The 27,015-nt window shown below is 42.2% G+C and overlaps 2 protein-coding genes across 4 annotated transcripts in view; one reads left to right on the forward strand and one right to left on the reverse strand.

Annotated features, from left to right (window-relative positions):
• The window catches only part of RPA1 (replication protein A1), a 73,326-nt gene extending 68,088 nt beyond the window's left edge, over positions 1 to 5,238 (reverse strand). Inside the window, exon 1 of the mRNA XM_066363504.1 lies at positions 5,097 to 5,238. Coding sequence (XP_066219601.1) covers positions 5,097 to 5,129 — 33 coding nt within the window. The 5' untranslated portion in view covers positions 5,130 to 5,238. The remainder of the gene's footprint in view (positions 1 to 5,096) is intronic.
• A 97-nt stretch (positions 5,239 to 5,335) lies between these two features.
• Positions 5,336 to 27,015, forward strand: part of SMYD4 (SET and MYND domain containing 4) — a 40,021-nt gene continuing 18,341 nt past the window's right edge. The window contains exons 1-5 of one of the 3 annotated variants that reach the window (XM_066363480.1): positions 5,336 to 5,652; positions 6,801 to 6,946; positions 15,640 to 15,784; positions 20,315 to 20,404; positions 22,772 to 23,927. In XM_066363480.1, the coding sequence (XP_066219577.1) occupies positions 6,813 to 6,946; positions 15,640 to 15,784; positions 20,315 to 20,404; positions 22,772 to 23,927 (1,525 nt within the window). In that variant the 5' untranslated portion in view covers positions 5,336 to 5,652; positions 6,801 to 6,812. Of the gene's footprint in view, positions 5,653 to 6,800; positions 6,947 to 12,664; positions 12,772 to 15,639; positions 15,785 to 20,314; positions 20,405 to 22,771; positions 23,928 to 27,015 lie in introns of those variants that run through there. The other 2 variants (XM_066363481.1, XM_066363483.1) reach the window with 2 other exon arrangements.

A 27,015-nucleotide genomic window follows, 5' to 3' on the forward strand; every position in this document is an offset into this window, starting at 1 on the left:
TTTATCAGAAATTGACAAACTGATTCTAAAATGTATATGAAAATGCAGAGGTCCTAGAACCAGTAAACAATTTAAAAAAGAATGAAAATGAGGTTTATACTGCTCAATTTCAAAACTTATTATAAAATTAGTGTTGGCACTGGTAGGGTAGCTCAGTTGGTTAGAGCTTCAACTCAATATGCTAAGGTTATGGATTCAATCCCAGGTCAGAGCACATACAAGAAACAACTAATGAATGTTTAAATGGAACAACAAATCGATGTTTCTCTTTCTCTCCTCTTAAACTCTCCTTAAAATAAATAAATAAATAAAGATTTCTTTTAAAAAATCAAGGCAAAAGAATGTAATAGTCAAGGGCACATGTGTTTGAATCCTCACTCCATGAGCAATTTAACTCCTTAGCATCTTTTAATTCCTTTATTTGTAAAATGAGAGTAATAATAAAATCTACCTTACAGGGTTACTTTAAGTGTCAACTATTATAAAGTATTTGGCACATTGGAAATGGTCAAAAATAATAGTTTTCTTCATTACTTAATTATTTTTTAATTACTTAATAATAGTTTTTACATTACTTAATTATTTAAGTCACAAATTCTATTTACCACAATGATTCTATGCATTATCTTTTTATATTTTTAAGATTTCTATTTATTCATTTTAGAGAGAGGGGAGAGAGAGAAAGAGAGAGAAGGGGGGAGGAACAAAAAGTATCAACTCCCATATGTGCCCTGAATGGGCAAACCTGGGACTTAAAACCAGTAACCTCAGCGTTCTAGGTCAACACTTTATCCACTGTGCCACCAGAGGTCAGGCATAATATCTCTTATTTTATGATTTAGCTCTTGCCCAAAATGCATCTACTATTTGTGTTAGTTGCTTACCCTTCTGGGTCTGGGTCTTTTTTTTTTCTTTTAGAGAGCGAGAGAGGGACAGACAGGAACAGACAGACAAGAAGGGAGATGAGAAGCATCAACTCCTAGTTGCAACACTTTAGTTGTTCATTGATTCCTTCTCATAGGTGCATTGATGGGGGGGGGGGGCGCTTCAGTTGAGCCAGGGACCCCTTGCTCAAGCCAGTGACTTTGGGCTCAAAGCAGCGACCTGAGCTTCAAGCCAGTGATCATTGGGCTCAAGCCAACAAACATGGTATCATGCCTATGATCCCAAGCTCAAGGTGGTGACCCCATGCTCAAGCGGCGACCTCAGGCTCTTGAACCGGGGTCCTCAGCATCCTAGGCTGACGCTCTACCCACTGCCCACCACCTGGTCAGGAGGGCCTGTGTCTTAAACTAAAATGATACTACTCGCTTTAGCTAATAATCAAAAGCTAACAAAGGCTCTCCAAAACTTGTCATCATAAACGTAAATAACACTTTACCTAACACTGGAAACATGTTTCTAAAATTTTGAATATAACAAAAAACTGACCAAATTATTTATATTTACATAACCCTGTGACCATTCTTTTTAAAAACTGAAGAACTGCCTGACCAGGCGGTGGCGCAGTGGATAGAGCATTGGACTGGGACGCGGAGGACCCAGGTTCAAGACTCCGAGGTCGTCAGCTTGAGCACGGGCTCATCTGGCTTGAGCAAAAAGCTCACCAGCTTGGACCCAGGGTCGCTGGCTCAAGCAAGGGGTTACTCAGTCTGCTGAAGGCCCGCAGTCAAGGCACATATGAGAAAGCAATCAATGAACAACTAAGGTGTCCAACGAAAAACTAATGATTGATGCTTCTCATCTCTCTCCGTTCCTGTCTGTCTGTCCCTATCTATCCCTCTTTCTGACTCTCTGTCCCTGTAAAATAAATACATACATACATACATAAATAAATAAATTTTAAAAACTGAAGAACTGTTCCTAATTTTTTTCTAACCCCTAATTTGTCTTGAAGACACAAGGTGGCAGCTATAAAGTAAATGAGGACTACGATTTGTAATCACTTCCCAAGTCTACTTATTTCTAATTTATTCAAATATTCACTCATTTGGCCACTTGTTCTTCCCCTTACTGTTTCCTCCCAGCTCCTTTTATTCCCCACCCATCTTGTCTGTTACTCTTCATTGCCTGATATACAACTAGCAAACATTTATCTGTAACCTAAAACTTGCCAGCACTGTCCCAGATATTTATACAAGTATTGGATACTATGTTGAGCAATACACACACACACACACAGAAGACTGTACAGTCCAGTGAAGGAAACAAAGAGTAACTGATATTAAGCAAATCAAGAAATAAATGTAAAATGACATGTGACTATCAATAATAAGTAACATATGCTGAGCATTTACTATGTATCAGGCACAGACCACTTTAAATAGTAATTAAGTGAGTAATAACTCAATCAACCCAATAAATTTACATAATAGGTATTCAGTATCATTATCCTCATTTTACAGAAGAGGAAAAGCAGAGTTTAGTATTTTGCCCAAAGTCACACAGCTAATAAGTAAAGAAAGAGAAATAAGGGTCTCAAAATAAAGGGATTTAATTAGCCTTGTAAGGGAAGAAAGACTTCTTTGAAGAAGTAACAACCGAGTTTAGATATAAAGATTATGTGAATGATCAAAGACCAGGTGGAAGGCAAGAGTATGTATGTGAATGATCAAAGACCAGGTGGAAGGCAAGAGTATGGAATATACCAGGAATTAATTTTTTTAAATGGCTGGAAAGGAAGAGAGAACAAGCTAGGAATATGCTATGATGGAAATGGCAGGTGGAGGATATGCTGCGTGCAAGTGAGTGATCCAGGCAAAAAAATGATGGTGCCAATGTGGACGGAGAGAAATAGGTGGTTATTAAAACATATATGCAGTTGTGGGATTCAAATAATTTAACTGGTTCTCTGCCCTAATGACTTTTTTTTAAATTTATTTATTTCTTTATTCAGTTTAGAGAAGAGAGACAGAGAGAGAAAGAGAGCGAGAGAGAGAGAGAAGGGGGGGAGAAGCAGGAAGCATCAACTCCCACAAGTGCCTTGACCAGGCAAGCCTAGGGTTTTGAACCGGTGACCTCAGCATTCCAGATCGATGCTTGATCCACTGTGCCACCACAGGTCAAGCATGACTGTTTTAAGTATAAAAAACGATACACTGAAAAGTAGTTTAATATTTCGTGCATTTAATACTTAAGAATAAAAAAGGTACACAAAACTAGATTATAAGGGTTTTAAAATATTAATAAAAATATTAAATAATACCTGACAAGAAAAACAATAAAACTGTTACTTAAGATATTTCCATATTGCTGCTTCTTTTTTTTTTTCCTGAAGCTGGAAACATGGAGAGACCGTCAGACAGACTCCCGCATGCGCCCGGCACGCCCACCAGGGGCGATGCTCTGCCCACCAGGGCGATGCTCTGCCCACCAGGGGGCGATGCTCTGCCGACCAGAGCCACTCTAGCGCCTGGAGCAGAGGCCAAGGAGCCATCCCCAGCGCCCGGGTAATCTTTGCTCCAATGGAGCCTTGGCTGCGGGAGGAGAAGAGAGAGACAGAGAGAAAAGAGGGGGTGGGGGTGGAGAAGCAAATGGGTGCCTCTCCTATGTGCCCTGGCCTGGAATCGAACCCCGGTCCCCCACACGCCAGGCCAACGCTCTACCGCTGAGCCAACCGGCCAGGGCCTCCATATTGCTTCTTGATTGGCATGCTCACTTGCAATTTTTTTCACCTATAGACGGAGTAAACATTACTATGGTAGCTTAAAATACACTGTTGCGCAGATGAACTTTACAAAAGAGTAAGGAATGAAAATTTGTGATTTCCACATTGGGAAGCTGCCCAGGTGCCCATCTTAAGAAAGAACCCTGATTACAAGTGTCATTTTTTTTTTTTTTAAGAGAAAGAGAGAAAGAGAGACAGGAAGGAAGAGATGAGAAGAATCAATTCTTTGTTGCGGTGCCTTAGTTGTTCATTAATTGCTTTTTCTCACCTGCCTTGATGGGGGGTGCCAGCAGAAGGGTGCTCCAGCAGAGCCAGTAACCCCTTACTCAAGCCAGCGACCATAGGATTTCGAACCTCGGTTTTCTGCATCCCAGGCCTGGTCAGGCACAAGTGCCATTTTAACGACTGGTTCGCCAAACTCAAAAAAATTACGTATCACCGGTGCAAACCTGCTGAATCCCACAACTGCATGTATGTGAAAGTAAAATACATTTGACGTGGTACTGGACTGGACATTCAGGATTTTGTAGGAAAAATGATTCCTCAATTTCTGGTTGGCATAAGTTAATGTATATGATGCAATTCATCCAGATAGAGAACACCAAGACGCCCCAGTTTAGGTAGAGCAGATAAATGAATTTGCTCTAGGACAATACTGAATTTAACATGCCTTGGAGATACCAGGTAGGCAGGTAGATTATTAAAGATTGTCTTTCATAGATACGGTCTTCCGAACAAAAAAACATCTGGGAGCAATTTACATGAGACTGTCTTGAGAGAAGAGGGCTTAGAGCTGAGCCTTGAGTCAACAAAAATGTACAAAGAGGTAACTGCTAATAAGATGAGAAAAGACCAAACTGAATCACACGAACCAAAGAAAAGTGTCACCAGAAGGAAGCAATACTCAACGGACTCAAACATTAATGAGAACTCTGAAAGTGTTGGGGGGGGGGAGGGGTCTTCCGGGATATGAAGAAAAGTGTTGGATTTAGCAGCTGGGACACACTGCTAATTTCAGCCACAGGTATTTCTACAGTGACCTACATTGGGAAGACTGATTGTAGTGTGCTAAAGGGTTGATAAAAGACGAGGAAATAGCTGAATGCAGGAAACTGTTGAAATTTGGCTGTGAATGAAGGGGAAAGACACAGTGGTCGTCGATGGGAGATGGCGGGAAATATCAAGTTTACTGTTTCGTATTCTTAAGCAGGGAAAAGTAAGCATCTTGTTTCAAAGACGACAGGAAAAATTCTTTCAAGAAAGGGTGATGATTCTAGGGAATGACCCAGAGGTTTCCTCCGTCCCCGCTATCTCCTTCTCCGCTTTCTCTCCCCATCGCCCCCAACTCCTCTCCCCATTCTCCACTACGCACAACCCCAAGGCTCACAGCCACCCCGGCCCGCCGCCCGGCTCGCAGGCGTCTCCTCACCGCAATAGCCCCTTCGCTCAAGTGGCCCCCCATGGCTCCGCCGCGCCAACTCCCGCGTTTCCGACCCAGGGGCGCACAACTCACTCCCGGGGTCCCGCGCGCTCTACACCAATTGGCCCGAGGCGCTGCGTACGCCACTTCCGCCTCCCGACCTGCGCACGGCGCAGGGGCGGACGTAGGGGCTGGGCAGCCACCGCATTGGCCGAGGCGCGGTAAGCGTTCCAGTGTGCCTCCCGAGCCCAAGTTCCCGGGAGAGTCGTGGGAAGGCTGGGCCCGAAGGCCGGGAGCTAAACTGCGGGGCGCGCCGTGCGTGACGCGAAAGCAGCTACCAGCCTTAGAGTAGCAGTTCCGGAAGCTTTGCTAGCGGGCTCTCGGAAACATACCCGGTCTGGCCTTTAGCAGGCAGACAGGCTGGTAGCCCAAAGCAGAGTTAGAACTGATAACCCTGCAAAAGCAGCAACTCAATCCTGAATTTAGCACGGTGGGGGGTTCTGAATGTAAATTAGACCCCGTGCCTGACCTCAGAGGAAAGCAGCCTGTCCAGGAAGTTTCCACAGTAAGTAACCCTAACTCAAGTTAGATATGGTATGGGCTCCAAGAGAGTTACAAGCGTGCTGGAATCACACAGATGAAAAATGACGGAAGGCTTCTTGGAGGAGGTGCCATTTGAACTGAGTCCTTTTTTTATAAAGTTATTTTTATTTACTTATTCATTTTAGAGAAGGGAGACAGATATAGAAATAGAGAGTGAGAGAGAAGAGGGGGAGCAGAAAGCATCAACTCCCATATGTGCTTTGACCAGGCAAGGCCAGGATTTTGGACCGGCGACCTCAGCGTTCGGGGTCGATGCTTGATCCACTGCACCACCACAGCAGGCCTGAACTGACTCTTGAAAGATGTGTGGAAATTTGCCTTGTGGACTCCCAAGTCCACAAGGGTGGGGATGCCCCCAGAAGTATGTGTAGTCTTTGCAAAAAACTTGAGAGGTGAATAGCCTAGCATGCTAGGGAAAGCTTCGAGTAAGTAGCTCAAGATAGTAGGTTACAGAGGAAGAGTGGTACTTGAGCTTTAGAAAGTAAGCCAAAGGTCAAATAATAAACGAGTTTGTACTAGGTTTTCTTAAATGCCAGGAGGAATATTGATTAATTAAAGGCAACGGACTGACATCTGTCTGTTTCAATGTGGAGAATGGATTGAATTGGGGGATGGGCCAGAGGAATGAGGGCATAGGGTCTAGTTAGGATATTCTGCAAGGAATGCCAGTCATGACACAGTGAGGCACTGAACTAAAAGGGAATTGAAAGAAAAAAACCTGGACTATGTAAGAGATAGAAATATTTGTTAATTTAATAGTTGCTGGAGAGTGTGAGACAGAAAAATCTGGAATGTCCCTCAGGTTTCTGACTTGAGCAACTAGATAGATGAAGGTCTCAGAGGACAGGGATAGTGGCTATCTAGTCACCCAGCCTGGTGCCTGGAACAGAGTAGTCTGTCAAATAGTTATGAGTAAAAGGACAGTTGAATGAATTGGTGTGACAAAGTATAGCTCTCTCACATATACACAACTTAAGCATGTAAACAACTATTGAAAAAGACCACAAGAATTGATTTTTTTGCTTCATGCTTGCAGGAATGAAATCTTGATTTTCTAGAATTATGCGTTTGTAGAAATCTGAACTCCTTATTTTCTTATTCATTTTATAGACCTAAAGTAGCATGGATCTGCCCGTGGATGAATGGAAATCATACATACTTCAAAAGTGGTCTTTGCTCCCAGAGTCCATTCAGGTTACAATTTGTACAGCAGAGACTTTGAGCGATATCTTTCTTCATTCTTCTTCACTTCTTCAGTAAGTAAATGGAAGCTTTAACCAGAGAAATTTTAATCTGGAAAATGTTCCCATTTGTCATTTGGTCTTTTTGTGTGTGTGTGTGTGTGTGTGTGTGTGTGTGTGTGTGTGTGTCAGAGACAGAGTCAGAGAGAGGGGCAGATAGGGACAGACAGACAGGAAAGGAGAGAGATGAGAAACATCAATTCTGCCTGACCGGGTGGTGGCGCAAGATGCGGAGGACCCAGGTTCGAGACCCCGAGGTCGCCAGCTTGAGCTCGAGCAAGGAGTTACTCAGTCTGCTGAAGGCCCACAGTCAAGGCACATATGAGAAAGCAGTCAATGAACAACTAAGATGTCACAACGAAAAACTAATGATTGATGCTTCTCATCTTTCTCCGTTCCTGTCTATCTATCCCTCTCTCTGACTCTCTCTGTCTCTGAAAAAAAAAAAAAGAGAAACATCAATTCTTTGTTGCGGCTCCTTAGTTGTTCATTGATTGCTTTCTCATTACCGAGTGATCCCTTGCTCGAGCCAGCGCCCTTGGGCTCAAGCTGGTGAGCCTTGCTCAAACCAGATGAGCCCACGCTCAAGCTGGCAATCTCAGGTCTCAAACCGGGTGCTCCGCATCCCAGTCCAACATTCTATCCACTGCGCCACCACCCGGTCAGGCTCATTTGGTTTTAAGTTACTGTATATCGCTTTTTGATGGAAGGATTAATATCAGATTTTTATATTTTGGGGCATTCAGCAGTTCTTGCTACTTCCAGTATTTCCTAATCTACTATTATAGAAAAGGTAGGGATGCTGTTTACCTTTTTCATTGTCAATATTATGTTTCAATAATCAATGCCTTGCTATAGTCACTAGGCTGTGAACTTTGCCATCTGTAAAAGGTTGTACAGTGGTAAAGATTTATTAATTGCACGTGGAAATTTGTAAGTGCTCAAATTTTGAAAGGTTTAACCAGAGCATTTTTCAGACTCTCTTGATTATGCTCTTCAGTAAGAAATATTTTACATCACAACCTAGTACATATATGTATATATAAAAAACTGAAAAAAGGGTTTCCCACAACTTCATTCAGTGATTTTTTTTTTTTAAGTGAGAGGAGGGAGAAAGTGAGACAGACTCTCTCATGTTCCCTAGCCAGGATCCACCCAGCAACCCTGTCTGAGACCAATGCTCTCGAATACTGAGCTATTTTTAGTGCCTGAGGCTGGTGCACTAGGACCAACCAAACTATCCTCAGTGCCCGTAGCCATGCTTGAACCATTGGCTTCCAGAGGGGAAAGAGAGAAGGGGAGAGGGAGGGGGAGAGAAGCAGATGGTTGTTTCTCCTGTGTACCCTGATCAGTAATTAAACCTGTGACATTCATATACTGGGCCTATGCTATATCCACTGAGCCACAAATTCTCTAAAACTGATAAAAGATATCAATCCACAGATTCCAGAAGCTTTGCAAATCTCAGAGTAAATATAAAACCACACCTAGGGACAGCAGACTCAAACTGCCAAAAACTAAAGAAAAAAGAAGAAATCTTAAAAACTATCAAAGAGAAAGACATCATTACCCTTATGGAAGTAAAAATAGGACAATGGCAGATTTTTTTCAATGAAATTATGGAAACCAGAGATCATTAATGGTACATTTAAAGTACTAAAAGGAAAACAAAGTAAAACAAAACTTGCCAATTTAGAATTTTTTTTTTCCCAAGTGAGAGGAGGGGAGATAGAGAGACAGACTCCCACATGTGCCCCTGATGGGATCCACCTAGCAACCCCCATCTGGGGCTAATGCTCTGCCCACTTGAGGTCATGCTTGCCACCGAACTATTTTTAGTGCCTGTGGCAGAGGCTCCACGAAACCATCCTCAGCACCCAGGACCAATGTGCTTGAACCAGTCAAGCCATGGTTACAGGAGTGGAAGAGAGAGAGAAGAGGGAAGAAGAGGGGTAGAGAAGCAGATAGTCACTTCTCCTGTGTGCCCTGATTGGTAATTGAACCGAGGACATCTACACGCCAGGCTGACACTCTACCACTGAACCAATCAGCCAGGCCCACCAATCTAGAATCCTATATCTAATAAAAATACCTTTCAAAACTGATGCAAACTGGCCCTGGCCGGTTGGCTCAGTGGTAGAGCATCGGCCTGGCGTGCAGAAGTCCTGGGTTCGATTCCCGGCCAGGGCACACAAGAGAGGCGCCCATCTGCTTCTCCACCCCTCCCCCTCTCCTTCCTCTCTGTCTCTCTCTTCCCCTCCCGCAGCCGAGGCTCCATTGGAGCAAGGATGGCCCGGGCACTGGGGATGGCTCCTTGGCCTCTGCCCCAGGCGCTGGAGTGGCTCTGGTCGCAACAGAGCGATGCCCCGGAGGGGCAGAGCATCGCCCCCCGGTGGGCAGAGTTTCGCCCCTGGTGGGCATGCCGGGTGGATCCCGGTCGGGCGCATGCGGGAGTCTGTCTGACTGTCTCTCCCCGTTTCCAGCTTCAGAAAAGTACAAAAAAATTAAAAAATAAAAAAAAACAACTGATGCCAACTAAAACATTTAGAAGTGAGACAAGCCTGACCAGGCAGTGGTGCAGTGGATAGAACATCAACATAGGATGCTAAAGACCAAGGTTTGAAACCCTGAGGTCGCCAGCTTGAGTGCCGGCTCACCAGCCTGAGCATGGAATCATAGACATGACCCGATGGTTGCTGGGTTGAGCCCAAAGGTCACTGGCTTGAAGCCCAGAGGTCACTGGCTTGAGTAAAAAGGGTCACTGGCTCAGCTGCAGCCCCCCGGTAAAGGCACATATAGAAAGCAATCAATGAAAAACTAAGGTACCACAACTACAAGCTGATACTTCTTATTTCTCTCCCCGTCTGTCTGTCCTTCCATCTCTCTCTCTCTTTCTCTCTCTCTCAAATAAAATAAATGAAAGTAAGAAAAGACAACAATATTACAAAGGGGAAGATGGGTAAATGGAGTTAAATTGTTTTAAGATACTTGTATTATTTGGAAAATGGTAAAAGTACTCTCTGAATACAGTAATAAATTGGGAATTCACTTTGTAACCTCTAAGATAACCACAAATACATACCTATATATAAATTTTTAATCAAGTCGATTCTCCCCCTCTCCCTATATGTTAGGTGTAATAATACATCCTAAGATGTCCATGTCTTTATTTCAGGAATTTGTGATTATGTTAGGTCACATAGTAAAGGGAAATTAAAGTTGCTTATTAACTAACTTTAAGTTAGAGTATCCTGGATTATCCAGGTGAGCCCAGTATATTCACAAGAGTCCTTAAAACTGGGAAAGGGAGGAAGAAGAGAAGAGTCGGAGGCAGATGTGACTATAGAAGAATCGTCAGAGAGATACAACAGTGCTGGCTTTGAAGACAGAAAAAGGAAGCCACAAGTCAAGCAATGTAGGCAGTCTCTAGAAACTGAAAAATGTAAGGAAATGATTCTCCCCTAGAACCTTCAGGAAACAATGCATCCCCTCCAACACCTTGATTTTAGCTCATTGAGATTTATGTTCAACTTCTGCCCTTCAAACTGTAGATAAATTTTTGTTTGTTTTAAGCTACTAATTATTGGTAATTTGTTATAGCAACAACAAAAAACTGATACACTTTTTAACTTCCCTAATCCAAATTACTATCAGCTAGAATACTACAATAGCTTCCTAACTGGTTTTCCGTATCTATCCTTGCCTCACTCAAAACTATTTTCTACATCACAACAGGAATCACTTTTCAAAACATAAATCAGTTTTATTGATCTCATTTAAAACCTTTCAGGAGTTTCTTTTGCTCTTATAGTAAAGTCTAAAATCTTAATATAGATAGCCAGGCCTGACCTGTGGTGGCGCAGTGGATAAAGCGTTGACCTGGAACGTTGAGGTCACCGGTTTGAAACCCTGGGCTTGCCTGGTCGAGGCATGTATGGGAATTGATGCTTCCTGCTCCCCCTCCCCTTTTCTCTCCTCTCTAAAAAATGAATTAAAAAAAAAATCTTAGCTAGCCAGTAAGACACTGCAGTCTGACAACTGCCTATCTCTCTGGCCTCCTCTTGCACCACACTCCCCTTTTAGACATACTGACCTTCCTTCAATTCTTTTTTTTTTTTAGCGAGCAAGAGACAGTAAGGGAGAGAATTGAGAAGCATCAACTTGTTCACTAATTGCTTCTCATACATACCTTGACCAGGATGGGGTTGCTCCAGCGGAGCCAGTGACCCCTTGCTCAAGCCAGTGACTTGAACTCAAGCCAGCAACCATGTTGATGATCCCACACTCAAACTGGCGAGCCTCTACTCAGCTGGATGAGCCCGTGCTTAAGCAGCAACCTCAGGGTTTCGAACCTGGGTCCTCAAAGCATCCCAGGTTGATGCTCTATCCATTGTACCACCACCAGTTAGGCTTTCAATTCTTGATATGCATTATGCTTTCTCATACCACATGGCCTTCGCTATTATATTTCGTCTGTCTGAAATGCTTTTTCTGTCTTGTCTTGACTCCGCCGTGCCCTAAGAAGTAATTAACTTCTGTTCATCCTCAGTATCAGCCAAATCTTTCTTTAGGCTTCCCTGAATCCCAGCTAGATCATCTTCATTTTTTATACGTTTACAACCCTGCATACCTTTCGTTTGTATATTTGTGTAATCATTTGATTAATGTCTCTCTTCACTACTAGACTATAAACTCCATAAGGGCAAGGACCTTACCAGTATTTGCTCTTCTGTAGATAAAAGCAGTGCAGTGTTGCCTGACCTGTGGTGGCGCAGTGGATAAAGCGTCGACCTGGAAATGCTGAGGTCGCCGGTTCGAAACCCTGGGCTTGCCTGGTCAAGGCACATATGGGAGTTGATGCTTCCAGCTCCTCCCCTCCTTCTCTCTCTCTGTCTCTCCTCTCTCTCTCTCCCTCTGTCTCTCCCTCTCCTCTCTAAAATGAATAAATAAATAAAAAAAATTTAAAAAAAAAAAAGCAGTGCAGTGTCAAAAAAAACAAGTACTCAAATACTGATTGAATAACAATTTGATAATGTATGTAAAGCTTTTAGTTCAAGCCCTGGCTGGGTTGCTGAGTGGATAAACCATTGACCTGGCACTCCAGAGGTCACAGATTTGACCCCTGGTCAGGGCACTTATGAGAAGTGATCAATGAGTACACAACTAAATGGAACAACTTAGTGAAACAATGAATTGGTGCTTCTCTGTTGCTCCCTTCTCTTTCTCTGACTTGCAAATCAATGGAAAATTTTTTTTTTTAAATCTCTTAGTTCAGTGACTGGCACATAGTAATGCTAAATATGACAAATAAACGAGAGCCTCATCTATATGCAGATACATAAACACATACCTTTCAAGTTCAAGGTGGACATTTATCTTTGTGCCAGCAACTCACACAATGTCTTTCTCGTTCTTTTTATGTATTGTCATTTGTTTGTATATAAATATACACATCTTTTTTTTATCTTCTGTTAAATTATGTTTTATGCTTTGTTCTGTGCTGTTATTTTCCAACATAGCACCTTAATCTTTTTAACAACCACATGGTATTGCTAGTGTAATATGCCACAATTTAGTTATTCTTTTCTCCATTGAAGGGCAATTAATTATTTTTATGTTGGTTTTCTTTTTTACTGTTACCAACATTGCTGCAGTATACAACTTTTTAAAAGATTTTATTTATTGGTTTTAGAGAGAGGACAGAGAGAAGCAGGGGAGGAGCGAGAAGCATCAACTCATAGTAGTTGCTTCCTGTATGTGCCTTGACTGGGCAAACCTGGGGCTTTGAACCAGCGACCTCAGCATTCCAGGCCAACGCTTAATCTACTGTGCCACCACAGGTCAGGCTACAACTTTTATATATGTTTTCGTACATACATTTAGAACTTAATATATGTTCTTAGAAGATGAGTTTTTGTATTGATGGTTATGAGCATTTTAAATTTAAGAAATAACTACAAAACTGTCTTTCAAAGAGGCTTTACCAGTTTACCATGAATAGCATATGAAAATCACTTTCCTGTCTGACCAGGTGATGGCACAGTGGATAGAGCCTCAGACTGGGACGCGGAAGACCCAGGTTCAAAACCCCAAGGTCGTGCCTTGAATGCAGCTCATCCGGCTTGAGCACAGGCTCACCAGCTTGAGCACAGTGTCACTGGCTTGAGCATAGGATCATAGACATGACCCCATGGTCACTGGCTTGAGTCCAAAGGTTCGCTGGCTTGAGCAAGGGGTCACTTGCTCTGCTGTAGCCCCCCAGTCAAGGCACATATGAGAAAGCCATCAATGAACAACTAAGGTGCCGCAATGAAGAATTGATGCTTGTCATCTCTCTCCCTTCCTGTCTGTCTGTCCCTGTCTGTCCCTCTCTCCGACTTTGTTTCTATCAAAAAAAGAAAAAGAAAAAGAAAATCACTTTCCCATGTCCTCACCAACATCGGAAAGCAAAAGTCTTTAATTTTGCCAAGCATAAGGGAAAATTATCTTGTTTAATTTGCATTTTTCTGATTACAAGTGATATAATGCACCATTTCTGATATTACAACCCTGGTGGTATATCTCATTGTAGTTTTGATTTGCATTTCTCTAATACCTTTTCAAAACTTTAATTACTGAGTTAAACTTGGTGCCCAAAGAAATCATGAATTATTATACTTTAGGTCTTAAAATTACAATGACCAACAATTACAAAACTTTTAATTTATCATCATTTTGTATTAAGATTAAAGAATACCCATTGCTAGGCAAGAAGAATTTTGCTGTTATTACTGTTCATGACAACCTTTTTGTTTGAATAGGCTTTTCAAGTTAACCTTATTTATTTTTATTTTTATTACTATTAAGTGAGAGGTGGAGAGGCAGAGAAACAAACTCCCACATGCTCCCCAACCAGGATCCACCCAGCAAGCCCCCTATGGGTCAATGTGCTGCCCATCTAGGGTGGCTGCTCCATTGCTTGGCAACAGAGCTATTTTAGTGCCTGAAGCCAGGCCATGGTACCATCCTCAGTGCCCGGTGCCATCCTCAGCTCCTGGTGCCAACTTGCTTGAATGAGCCATGACTACAGGAGAGGGAGAGAGAGAGAGAGAGAGAGAGGGAGGGAGGGAGGGAGGGAGAGAAGGGGAGGAGGAGTGGCGGAGAAGCAGATGGTTGCTTCTCTTGTGCGCCCAGACTGGTTATTGAACCCGGGACTACCACATACTCTACCCCTGAGCCAACCAACCAGGGCTAAGTTAATCTAATTTAAAACAGAGAAAAGCAAACAGAACAAATAGGGTCTGTGGTATACCAGATATGCATGGGGTATTGTCCTTACATATTCTGGACTGGAATAAATTTAGAACAGGCAAGAAGAACACCTTTTGATTTAAATAAAATCTAATTTTTAAATATTAATAAAGTAATATTTGTTATTAACTTATACACAGCAAAGATGAATGTTTTGTGAAATTCCAATATATACATATACAGATGCATCATACTGAGTCACAATATAAAAGTTATTTCTTATCGAGGGTCTTTGTAAACAAAAATTTGAAAAACATTTTCTAAACATTCTGCAGTTTTCATTTTGATTTCCTCTTGTCCCAAGAGTTGCCATTGCATTGTTATCGAAGAGTAGGTAACTGTTTTTCAACTGCTGGTCCACAGACCCTTCTACCAGAAGCTTCATGCCAGTCTACAAAAGAGTTAACTATCCTTGTGTCGTATGAAGATTATAGACCCAATGATCTTAGTCGAATTTGCTTATGCTCGGAGTGATTTCTGCCTTCATAGTCCTCGTAATAATCCTCCTAATTTTCACCAGTCCCCAAGTGTAAAAAGGTGGAAAACCACTGGTCTAGGTTATTCTATACTATTTCTCCTTATGGAAAAAAAGGTGTGTCTGACGTGTGGAGGCGCAGTGAACAAACCATTCAACCTGGAGTGCTGCGGTTGCCTGTTCAGAACCCTGGGCTTGCCCAGTCAAGGCACACGTGAGAAGCAAGTACGAGCTAGTGTTTCCCACTCTTCCCTTCGTCTTGCTCTCTCCCTCTCCTCTCTCTCTAAAATCAATAAATAAAATCTTTTTTTTTTTAATTTTTAAAAAGGAAAAAGGTGTTTTCATTATTGTCAGTGTTTGTATATCTGCATATTTATATTAGATAAGCCCTACTAACTTTATTATATAGGGCATTTGCATACCATACTTATTTTTTAAAACTTTTCATTTTGAAATAACTTCAGACTTACTAGGCAAAATAATACCAAGATTTGCCACCCAAATGTTAACGTTGCACTACTTCTACTTTATTATTTGTTCATTAGCCCTCCCTTCCTGTTTCCTCCTTCCTCACCTCTGGCAGCCATTCAGCTCAGGTATTTCCAACAGTTTAAGTAAAGAGTATACCTTGGTGCAGAGACTCTGTATGGTGTCATTCTCTACACCCAAGCTTCTACGTGATGTATTATCCCAGGAATGGTTCATTGGCCAGTAGTAAAGAGATAAAAAAAAAAAATTTAATTAGCCCTTCATCCTATAATTAGAAAATCCAGTCCCTATATCTCTGAGACCACAAGAACCCTACCCCCTGCAACCCCCATCACATTACATGTAGAACTTCGTGTGTCCCAATGTTTTACAGACCTTCGGTTCTAAGTGCAATGGTTAAGAGTATTCCTTGAAATAACAGATTTATGCTTTTTCAATTTCTTTTTCCATAAAGACCTGAGGATGAGATGTTTTTACAAAGGCTTTCTAGTGGTTACCTTGTGAGAAAGGACCCTGACGCTCCCCTTTTCTACAGAGAAGAAGGAAACAAAAAATTTCAGGAGAAGGATTATATGGGAGCCACATTGCTGTACTCTAAGGTAAGACACTCCCAGTGCAGCGGGAGGGGCCATTTCAACAATTTAACAATGCATAGTTCTTCCAAAGATAGGGCCTTAATGCTGAACTGTATACCAGTGGTAGCTTGGTCTATAATTTGTAGATTGTCTTTGAAAGAAAACTGACAGAGTTCTGCTGTTGGTTATAGTATTGTATTATATGTCCTGTAGTATATGTCCTGAATTCCATCAAGAAACTTCTGTTCCCATATTCCTTCAGACACCTTGTAGCAAAGATATTGGACCCCTTACCCTACTTTGTTCATGCCTTTCAGTTTTCATTTATTTGTGTGTTTTTGTCTAAATGACTGATGAGGCTGTTAGAGTGATAGTCCCCATTTAGAGAACAGCTCAATTTTTGGTCAGCCATGCTGTTAGCTACAACCAGTATGACTTAGATTAAGTTAGAAAGGAAAACACATTGCTGCAGCCTAGTTGAACTCCATTTTGAAGGTTGTCAACAACAAATACGTATATTTAAAATTACACTAACATCAATGGTCTAGATTTTAAGGAGAAATACTGGCTTTATTTGTTTATATATTATTTATTTTAGTGAGAGGAGCGGAGACAGAGACAGACTCCTGCATGCACCTAGACCAGGATCCACCTGGCAAGCCTACTAGGGGGCAATGCTCTGCCCATCTGGGGCCCTTGCTCCATTGTAACCGGAGCCATTTTTTAGCACCTGAGGCAGAGGCCATGGAGCCATCCTCAGTGCCCAGGGCCAACTCGTTCTGATCGAGCCAAGGCTACAGGAGGGAGGAAAAGAGAGAAGCGAGAGGGGGTGGAGGGGAGAAGCAGATGGGCGCCTCTCCTGTGTGCCCTGACCAGTAATCAAACCCGGAACATCCACACGCTAGGCCAATGCTCTACCACTGAGCCAGCCCACCAGGGCCAATACTGGCTTTTATCAACCTGTTGCTCTTGTTGTCCTGCTTCCATAATATGAACTAGAACAAGATCCCTGAGAGACTTCCTTCCATAACTTTTTTTTCAAGATAGATATAGATTTAAAACAACATGTATTACTCCTTCGTACTAGATCTGTGATCTCGTATAATTAAAAGAATAAGTGTAAATTGGAAGTGTACCCCTACTGTGAATCTTGAACAGGCCTATGCTTAAAGTTTGGAATTACTTTTCCAAAAACTATCAGACCTACAACAGCAGCTTCTGTAATTGTTGAAAAGCCCTGCTTTGTAATATCATAACAAAGTACTTAGCTGAATAACGTGTTAGTGATTGCTAAAGAATTAAAATTCATTAGATGTAATGATTTACTGATAGATGGCTTAATTCTTCAGAGCCAATCTTTTCCACTTTATGTGTATGTATCATAAAAGTGATTACATACAAAGTAGTTAAAAAAAAAAACAAGTAAAATCAGACCACAAAAAATTAAGGTTTGCTCTAGATGTGGAAAGATGAGCCTTCCTATTTCATGAAGCTAGTATTTTGGTGATTGTAGTACTTTGTGATTTTTATGGAGCAATTTTCTTTCTTTTTTTATAATATTTGTTGTTTTTGTCTGATTACAAATGCAATACATGTTTTCCTGGAAAATATAGAGAAACATAAAGAATAAATAAAATCCCATTGCCAATGATAGGCACTGTTTAACATTTTTGCTTATATCCACCCAGCCACTTTTTCCTCTGAAAATATGTTTTTCTTTTACAAAATTGGGATAATGTTGTACCTACTGTTTTGTAACCTGCTTTTTCCCCTTAACAATTTATTGTGACAATTTTCTCATGTTATTAAATTTTCCACTAGAACATGATTTTTTATGGCTGGCTTAGTGTTCCATTACAGAGAACTATACTTGATTTAACATCTAATGTTGGCAGATTGTTTGGTGTCATAAAGCTGCCAGGCGCATCTTTCCACGTAAAATTTGTACACATCTGCTTATTTCCTTAGGATTAAATTCCTAGAAGAGCCGTTGCTGGGTCAGTTGAGTGTATTTTTTAAGGCCTTTGGCACTTGATGCAGAATTGTTCTCCAGGAAAGAATTGGTTAATGTCCCTTCTAGCAGAGTATGGGAATGTCCATATTTCTATATCCTAACCCATACTGGTTATCTTGGTTTTATTATTATTATTTTATGTATTTATTTTTAAATAGGAAATGTGTTTATATAGTTAGAATTCAAAAAGTACAAGATTAGGCCCTTGCCGGTTGGCTCAGTGGTAGAGCATTGGCCCAGCACTTGATGTCCCGGGTTTGATTCCCTGTCAGAGCACACAAGAGAAGTGACCATCTGACCATCTGCTTCTCCACCCCTCCCCATCTTCTTTTCTCTCTCTCTTTCTCTCTCTCTCTCTCTCTCTTTTCTCTTCCAGCAGCCATGGCTTAATTGGTTCTAGCGTAGGCCTCAGACTCTGAGGATGGCTCCATGGCCTCCACCTCAGGCCCTAAAAGAAGGTAGCTTGGTTGCAGAGCAACGAAACGAGGGCCCCAGATTGGCAGAGCATCGCCCCCTCGTGGGCTGCCAGGTGGATCCCCCCATCAGGGCTCATGCGGGAGTCTGTCTCTCTGCCTCCCCTCTCACTAAAAAAAAAAAAAAAGATTATACAGTGTAGTCTACTTCCTCTGTCCCCAGCCACCTTGTTTCTCATGCCCACAAGATACACTGGTATGAAATGTATCTTTCTAGAGGTACTTCAGCATCTGTAAATTAATAGAATCTCCCACTCCTACACACAGGTACTCTTTTTATATAAATAACATTTTATATACACTCTTTAGCACTGCATTTTTTTTTTACTTAATAATATCATAAGATCATTTTTACATTTAATACCTTGTAGATGAAAATTTGTCATTTCCTATGTTTTGCTGTTTCAGATAATTCTGTGATGAGAAACTTTGCATGTATGTTATTTTGTACATATTTGTAGGATAAATAATTATATCTGCTGGGTGAATTCCTAGAAAAGAAAAGAATATATATTTTTGTATGTTTATATAATATATATTTTATTATGTGTGTGTGTGTGTGTATAAATTGTTCTCTATAATTATGCAACCAGTTTACCCTCCCACTAGCAACATACGAGAATACCCATTATCCCATCCTTTGCCATCTCAGTGTGCTATCAGTTTTTTCTTGGCCAAACTGATAGGTAAAAAATAGACTCTCAGTTTTAATTTGCATTTTGCTGATTGTGAATGAGGTTGAGCATTTTTTCCTATGTTTAAGAGCCATTTATATTTCCCATTAGAACTGTTTATATATCGTTTACTTATTTTCCAATTAAATTATTGGTTGTCATCTTACTGATCTATAGAAACTGTTCGTAAGTAAAGAAATTAGCCCTTTGTCTATGTGTTGCAGATTTTTTTTTTCAGTTAAATGCTTGTCTTTTGATATTGCTTTATTGGTGTTTCCTTTAAAGAAATTTATTTTTATGTGGTCAAATTTATTAACTTTTATGACTTCTGGATTTTGTGTCATAATTAGAAAGGTACTCATCACTCCAATATCACATTAGACTTTTTTCTTTTTTTTTGTATTTTTCTGAAGTTGGAAACGAGGAGGCAGTCAGACAGACTCCTGCATGCGCCCGACCGGGATCCACCTGGCATGCCCACCAGGGGGTGACGCTCTGCCCATCTGGGGCATCACTCCGTTGCAACCAGAGCCACTCTAGTGCCTGAGGCAGAGGCCACAGAGCCATCCTCAGCGCCCAGGCCAACTTTGCTCCAATGGAGCCTTGGCTGCAGGAGGGGAAGAGAAAGAGAGGAAGGAGAGGGGGAGAGGTGGAGAAGCAGATGGGCACTTCTCCTGTGTGCCCTGGCCGGGAATTGAACCTGGGACTCCTGCACGCCAGGCTGACATTCTACCACTGAGCCAACCGGCCAGGGCTAGACTATTTCTATAGTTCCTTCTAGTGCTCTTATAGTTTCATTTTTTATATTAAGATTTTGATTCATTTGGAATTTATCCTAATGAAAGCTTTATCATATATAATCAACTTTAATTCTCCTTAGTGGCTACCTATTTTTCCCAATATTTTATTGAATAATCCCCATGTTTTCTCCAGTGATTTGATGTGCCACCTTTATGATTATTATTAATCCTTGGTGGTAGGAAAAAAGTAGCCCTTCTCTGCTTTCATTTTCATATTTTTATTTATCTGTATATGAATTAACCATTTGTTTTTCATATATCATTAGGGTTCTTTTGTGAATTTCTGTTTGTGCCACTAACCCTTTGTTATATGCAGGATTATGCTTCTCAGTTTTCATTTATCTTTGGTATTGTGGCTGAAGCTGTGTCTGATGCTGTTATCTTCAAAGTGCTTTGAATATTTGTTTCTTCATTTGATCCTCACAGCTTTGCTCTATGGTAGTTAAAAATGAAGCCTAAGCAGGTTAAGCACAGAGAAATCCAGTAAATTTTTTATAATTTCATACAATCTTTAGAGAGTCCATATTATTTGAAAAAACACGTTCAAGATGCTAGTCTCCATTTACACCTTTAACTGGTTCATTGTTTTGCAGGGAATATCACATTCAAGGCCAAACAGTGAGGACATTTCATTGTGTTATGCCAATCGCTCTGCAGCCCTCTTCCACCTGGGTCAGTATGAAGTGAGTATCAGGATGTCTACTGTGGTTGGAGAAGATCTGGAAGAGGTTTGCTGGAGGACTAGACCTTCATCTCTGCTCCTCCCTCAAAACACTAAAATTGAGCCATGCTACAGTTGGTTAAATTGGAAGCAAATTGATATCCTCCCAGACTTGTTTCTCCTGATTCATTTTACCTATCAGAGGTGATTGTGTGGCATAGTATTGGTTGATAAGAGATCATGGCACGTGCCACAGGGCATTGGACTATATCCAATAGGTCAGCAGTTCTCAGTGTCAAGATCAGCTGTGAGGGCCCTGGCTGGATGGCTCAGTGGTAGAGCGTCAGCCTGGTGTGCAGGAGTCCCGGGTTCAATTCCCGGCCAGGGCACACAGGAAAAGCGCCCATCTGCTTCTCCACCCCTCCCCCTCTCCTTCCTCTCTGTCTTTCTCTTCCCCTCCTGCACCCAAGGCTCCATGGGAGCAAAGTTGGCCCAGGCGCTGAGGATGGCTCCGTGGCCTCTGCCTCAGGTGCTAGAATGGCTCTGGTTGCAACAGAGCGACGCCCCAGATGGGCAGAGCATCACCTCCTGGTGGGCATGCTGGGTGGATCCCGGTCGGGCGCATGCAGGAGTCTGTCTGACTGCCTCCCCGTTTCCAACTTCAGAAAAATACAAAAAAAAAAAAAAAAAGATCAGCTGTGAGATAAGTTGCTAATAATACTCTAGGTTCTAAGTGTTTGCAATCTATTTACTTGTCTGGTTTTTCAAAAAATAAGTAGAACATTTTAGATGATTCCTGCAATAATATAGCTCACCCTTAACATGCATTTTGAGTGGGATAGTAAAAGGGGCACTACAGCACTGTGTATGCCTATGAGAGGGTGGGCTTTGGAGAGGGGCTTTCTTCTCATTCCCTACTTGAGGTCTGAGGGTAAGCTCTAAAGTGCCATTTTGGTACATCCATTTCAGAATTCCACAGAAATTTGAATTATGCCCTAGAAGTGTGAACTATTTTAATATAGTTGAGGGTTCATATTTTGCCCTTTGGACTAAAAAAGAAGAGCAAGAATCTAACTCTAGGTCCTAAGCAAGAAAGTCCTGGACTACTGAAGACAGTGATTGGAAGAACTTGTGAAGCTTGAACCCTTTATAATGTCCCTGTATTGATTATTTCTATTTCCCCTCTTATAATAATGATTACCATATATTGAGTATGTAGAATGTTTCAGGCACTCTTTTCAGCACTTTATTTATTTATTTATTTATTTATTTATTTATTTATTTATTTTTACAGAGGCAGAGTCAGAGAAAGGGATAGATAGGGACAGACAGACAGGAACGGAGAGAGATGAGAAGCATCAATCATTAGTTTTTCATTGCAACACCTTAGTAGTTCATTGATTGCTTTCTCATGTGTGCCTTGACCGTGGGGCTGTAGCAGACCAAGTAACCCCTTGCTTGAGCCAGCAACCTTGGGTCCAAGCTGGTGAGCTTTTGCTCAAACCAGATGAACCCGCGCTCAAGCTGGTGACCTTGGGGTCTAGAACTTGGGTCCTCCGCATCCCAGTCCGACGCTCTATCCATTGCACCACCGCCTGGTCAGGCTCTTTTCAGCACTTTAGATACATTACCTTATTTTCATCCTTATTTCAACCCAGTGAAAGAGGTATTATCCCTGTTTTTCAGATGAAAAAATAAGACACAAGTTAAGTCACTTGCACAAAGTCATACAGCTAGTAAGAGGCAGAGTCAGTATTGGAATTCAGGTCTTGCTCTCTTAATCACCATACTATAATTCTATCTATAAGACTATTTTTCTTAAAAACAGATATTTTGAATAAGATAAACATAATGTCATTAGCATGGATTCCTAATCAGATAAAACATCACATGGTAGAATATGATTTACTGACTTTTTTTTAAGTAAGAGTAGGGGAGATAAAGAGACAGACTCCTGCAGGCACCCCGACCAACATCTACCTGGCATCTCCCACCTAGGGCCGATGCTCTGCCCATCTGGGGCTGCTTGCAGCTGAGCTATTTTTAGCACCTGAGGTGGAGGCTCAACGGAGCCGTCCTCAGTGCCCTAGACTGATGCAATTGAATCAATTGAGCCATGGCTAGAGGAGGGGAAGAGAAAGAGAAGGGCGTGAGGGAGGGGAAGAGAAGCAGATGGTCACTTCTTTTGTGTGCCCTGTCTGGGAATCTAACCTGGGATGTTTATACACCGGGCCGAGGCTCTATCCACTGAGCCACGGCCAGTAGAATATGATTTAAAGAAATAAGTATATGACTATAGTGGCTCTGTTTTTAATCATACTTGTTAAAACTTCCAGTAGAGATTGAAGAGTAAGGATCATTTGGGAATTATTTTTGTGTGTGTTTTCAGACATGTCTTGAAGACATCCTCAGAGCACAGATGCATGGGTATCCAGAAAGATTGCAACCCAAGATGATGTTACGTAAGGCAGAGTGTCTGGTGACTCTGGGGAGACTACAGGAGGCAAGCCAAGTCATCAGTGATCTTGAAAGGAACGTGGCTGTCAAACAAACCCTAACAGCTTCCCAGTTTCAGATTCAGCAGGGAACCCTCTGTCGTCTGAAAATGAAGGTACAAGAAAAGGAGAATCTCACAGAAAGCTCCCCAGCAGTTCTCACCAATGCGTTTGAGGAGATGAACCTGAGGGAAGAGAATGAACAAATTTCCAGTGCCTCATCATCTGTCGGCTTATGCACAGACCCTTTAAAAGGCCGCTGTCTGATTGCCACAAAAGATATTCTCCCAGGGGAGCTCCTGGTGAAGGAGGATGCTTTTGTGAGTGTTCTTAACCCAGGGGAAATGCCACCACTACATTATGGCCTGGACAGCAAGTGGGACACCAGAGTTGCCAATGGGGATCTCTACTGTCACCAGTGTTTGAAGCACACTTTGGCCACAGTTCCCTGTGATAGATGCAGCTATGCCAAGTATTGCAGCCCAGAATGTATGCAGCAGGCCTGGGAGCGCTACCATAGTACAGAGTGTTCTCTAGGGGGACTGCTTCTCGCACTAGGGGTCTTTTGCCACATTGCCCTGAGGTCAACTCTTTTAGCTAGATTTGAGGATGCTGGCCAAGTTACAAGGAAGCTGTGTGATGAGATTAGTAACAAGGACATCGCTTTACCTGAAAGCGAGAATCTGGTACAAACATTCAGCTATGACCTGGGCGGGGAGATTGAGAAAAATGGCAAAACAGTTGAGACCCCAATTCCTGGATGTGATATTAATGGGATTTATAAAAATAATTATAATGCTGTCTTCAACCTTTTGCCCCATACTAAAAATCATAGCCCAGAGCACAAGTTCCTCTGTGCTCTGAGTGTTTCTGCACTGTGCAGGCAGCTAGAGGCAGCCCACCTACAGACGAGCCTGAAGTCCTCTCAGCCAGAAGCAGCAGCAGTCCCTGCGATGTGTCAAGAGTTGCATATTTGGGGCGTGGCCATGCTGAGACACATGTTACAGCTACAGTGTAATGCTCAGGCAATAACTGCCATACAGCAAACAGGTAAGGGGGAAACTCTTCTGCCTTACAAGATTGTTCTTGATGTAGCTAATGTCTGGGGAGAAAGAGCTATGAAGAAATAGATCAGGTAGTTTCATGGGAAAACATTATCATGATTATGCCATTGAGAAGCTATGTGACCTAACAAATTATTTGATCACACTCTGCCTTAGTTTTCCCATCTTTAAAGTGGGTGGTTTAATCCCAGCGTTGTAAAGATATATTAAAGATATATTTGTTTGTAAAAATACTTTAAAGTTAAAAACTCGACCCTGGCCCATTGACTCAGTAGTAGAGCATCAGCCCAGTGTGTGATGTCCCAGGTTCTTTGTTTTGTTTTGTTTTTACAAGGACAGAGAGAGAGTCAGAGAGAGGGATAGGGACAGACAAACAGGAACAGAGAGAGATTAGAAGCATCAATCATCAGTTTTTTCGTTGCGACACCTTAGTTGTTCATTGATTGCTCTCTCATATGTGCCTTGACCATGGGCCTTCAGCAGACCGAGTAACCCCTTGCTTGAGCCAGGGGCCTTGGATCCAAGCTGGTGAGCTTTTTGCTCAAGCCAGATGAGCCCGTGCTCAATCTGGCGACCTCAGGGTCTCGAACCTGGGTCCTCCACATCCCAGTCCGACGCTTTATCCACTGCACCACCGCCTGGTCAGGCTGATGTCCTAGGTTTGAGTCCTGCTCAGAGCACACAGGAGAAACAACCATCTGCTTCTCCACCTTGCCAATTAGTTCAAGCAAGTGGGCCTCAGGTGCTGAGGATGGCTCCATGGCCTCCACCTCAGGTTCTAAAAAAATGGCTCAGTTGCTGAGCAAAGGAGCAAGGGCCCCAGGTGGGCAGAGCATCACCCCCTAGTGGGCTCGCCAAGTGGATCCCTGGTTGGGGCACATGCGGGAGTCGGTCTCTCTGCCTCCCCTCCTCTCACTAAAAAATAATAAATAAACAAATTTTTTAAAAAGTTAAAAACCCTATTTTCTTATTGATTTTTTATTGTGGCCTGACCTGTGGTGGCGCAGTGGATAAAGCGTCGACCTGGAAATTCTGAGGTTGCCGGTTCAAAACCCTGGGCTTGCCTGGTCAAGGCACAGATGGGAGTTGATGCTTCCAGCTCCTCCCCCCTTCTCTCTTTCTGTCTCTCCACTCTCTCTGTCTCTCCCTCTCCTCTCTAAAATGAATAAATAAAAAATTAAAAAATTAAAAAAAAAAACAACTTGGGATTTTTTATTGTGTCAGGAAACTAAATAGTTAAACAAGACTGCAGAAAGAACAGGTTCTGTAGTTAAGGTATCAGAATTTTAGCTAGCTCAATGTGACTGGGGTTCTCTGTCTCTTCTCTTTCCAATTGACAAATTTTTCTCATTCTTCTGTTTCAAATTTCCAGAAGAGCTTTTCACATGATGCTAACATGAGCTGCTGACCAGCCTGTGTTCAGGCTGGCCACTGGTCAGGCGGCCAGCAGTCCTGGGGCCATTTCTTTCTTTTTTTTTTTTTTCCAAAGCCTGAAACGGGGAGAGACAGTCAGACAGACTCCCGCATGCGCCCGACGGGGATCCACCCGGCACGCCCACCAGAGGCCACGCTCCGCCCACCAGGGGGCGACGCTCTGCCGCGACCAGAGCCACTCTAGCGCCTGGGGCAGAGGCCAAGGAGCCATCCCCAGCGCCCGCCTGGGCCATCTTTGCTCCAATGGAGCCTCGGCTGCGGGAGGGGAAGAGAGAGACAGAGAGGAAGGAGGGGGTGGGGGTGGAGAAGCAAATGGGCGCTTCTCCTATGTGCCCTGGCCGGGAATCGAACCCGGGTCCCCCGCACGCCAGGCCGATGCTCCACTGCTGAGCCAACCGGCCAGGGCCCTGGGGCCATTTCTAGACACAGCCCAGCCCAGCCCTGCTTTTCTGAACCAGGATATATAAGGCTGTTTAAAGTAAATGGGGAGGTTGGATGTGCCCAGCATCATGAGTGACATTTTTAATATGAATGTACTGACAACAGATCTATTAGAAAAGAAATGTTTATTTCCAGTATTTCTGTCATATCTCTATTTTAATAGATAATGTCTTTCAATTCAATCAGTTCATTATATTTTTTGAATTTTCTGATTAATTGTTGTGGGAGAAATTAGGTGTTAACCAAACCCAGGATTTATAGACAGATTAATATTAAATGTGGCTTAGCTAAACTAAACATGTTTTAGCTCTTTGATCTCATATTAGGTAGTGTAGAATTTTGTCAACCTTTTGTTTATAGATTATCTTTCATTTTAATTCAGCTGTCAAGTTATGTGGTATATAGGTGATTCACTAGAGGTATTTTGGGGCCAGACTCTCTTCCCGTCCTGCAGCACATGGACATCCAATAATAACCCTGGCTTCATCCCATGGTACCACCAAATCACATTGCAAGCCTGTCTCCATTTTCTTTTCTGCCTACTTTTGCTTCTTTAAACTATTGCTACCTTCTAAAACACATCTGTTGAGTGTTTTCCCAGAATTACCTTTTCCTTGGTACATTCACTAGCATTTTAAAAAAAATACAGTTTTCATTTTGTTTTGTTTTTCTGAACACGACGAAGAGTATATGGGCTTCCAGATTATAATGGCAGAAAGTAACCAAGTCTTGATTCCGTTGTGTCTTGCCTCAAAACTACTTAATAAAACACAGAAAAGACACAAATGTCAGTAGCTCTGAAAACTGTGGAAACTATTTTCCAGGTAAACAATAGCACTGACCCATAACTCAGGCTGAGTCCCTGATGCAGAATGGCTGGGCTCGCCAGACAAAAGAAGGTGTTTTCCATCTGCTTTCCTCCATTGACCTACCCCTTATACTAAAAAAGATGTTTGTGCTCAATGTGCATGACACTTCACTACACTCAGTTTTTTATTTGCATAAGAAGTTTTGGGTAAATTTTTCACAAGTTATTAAGAGGGAATTTTTAGATTGTAAGAGTACTATAGCCAGAAATATTTGTATTTGATATGGGTGGTAAGGACTAGAGAAATTAGAGAAATAGATATATACCATAATACTGGCCACCTGGAGTGATGGAAAGAGGATTGAAGACTCTGGCTTCATCTAGAAGGTTC

This window comes from Saccopteryx leptura, chromosome 2 (genome assembly GCF_036850995.1).
Source record: "Saccopteryx leptura isolate mSacLep1 chromosome 2, mSacLep1_pri_phased_curated, whole genome shotgun sequence".
NCBI classification, from domain to species: Eukaryota; Metazoa; Chordata; class Mammalia; order Chiroptera; family Emballonuridae; genus Saccopteryx; species Saccopteryx leptura.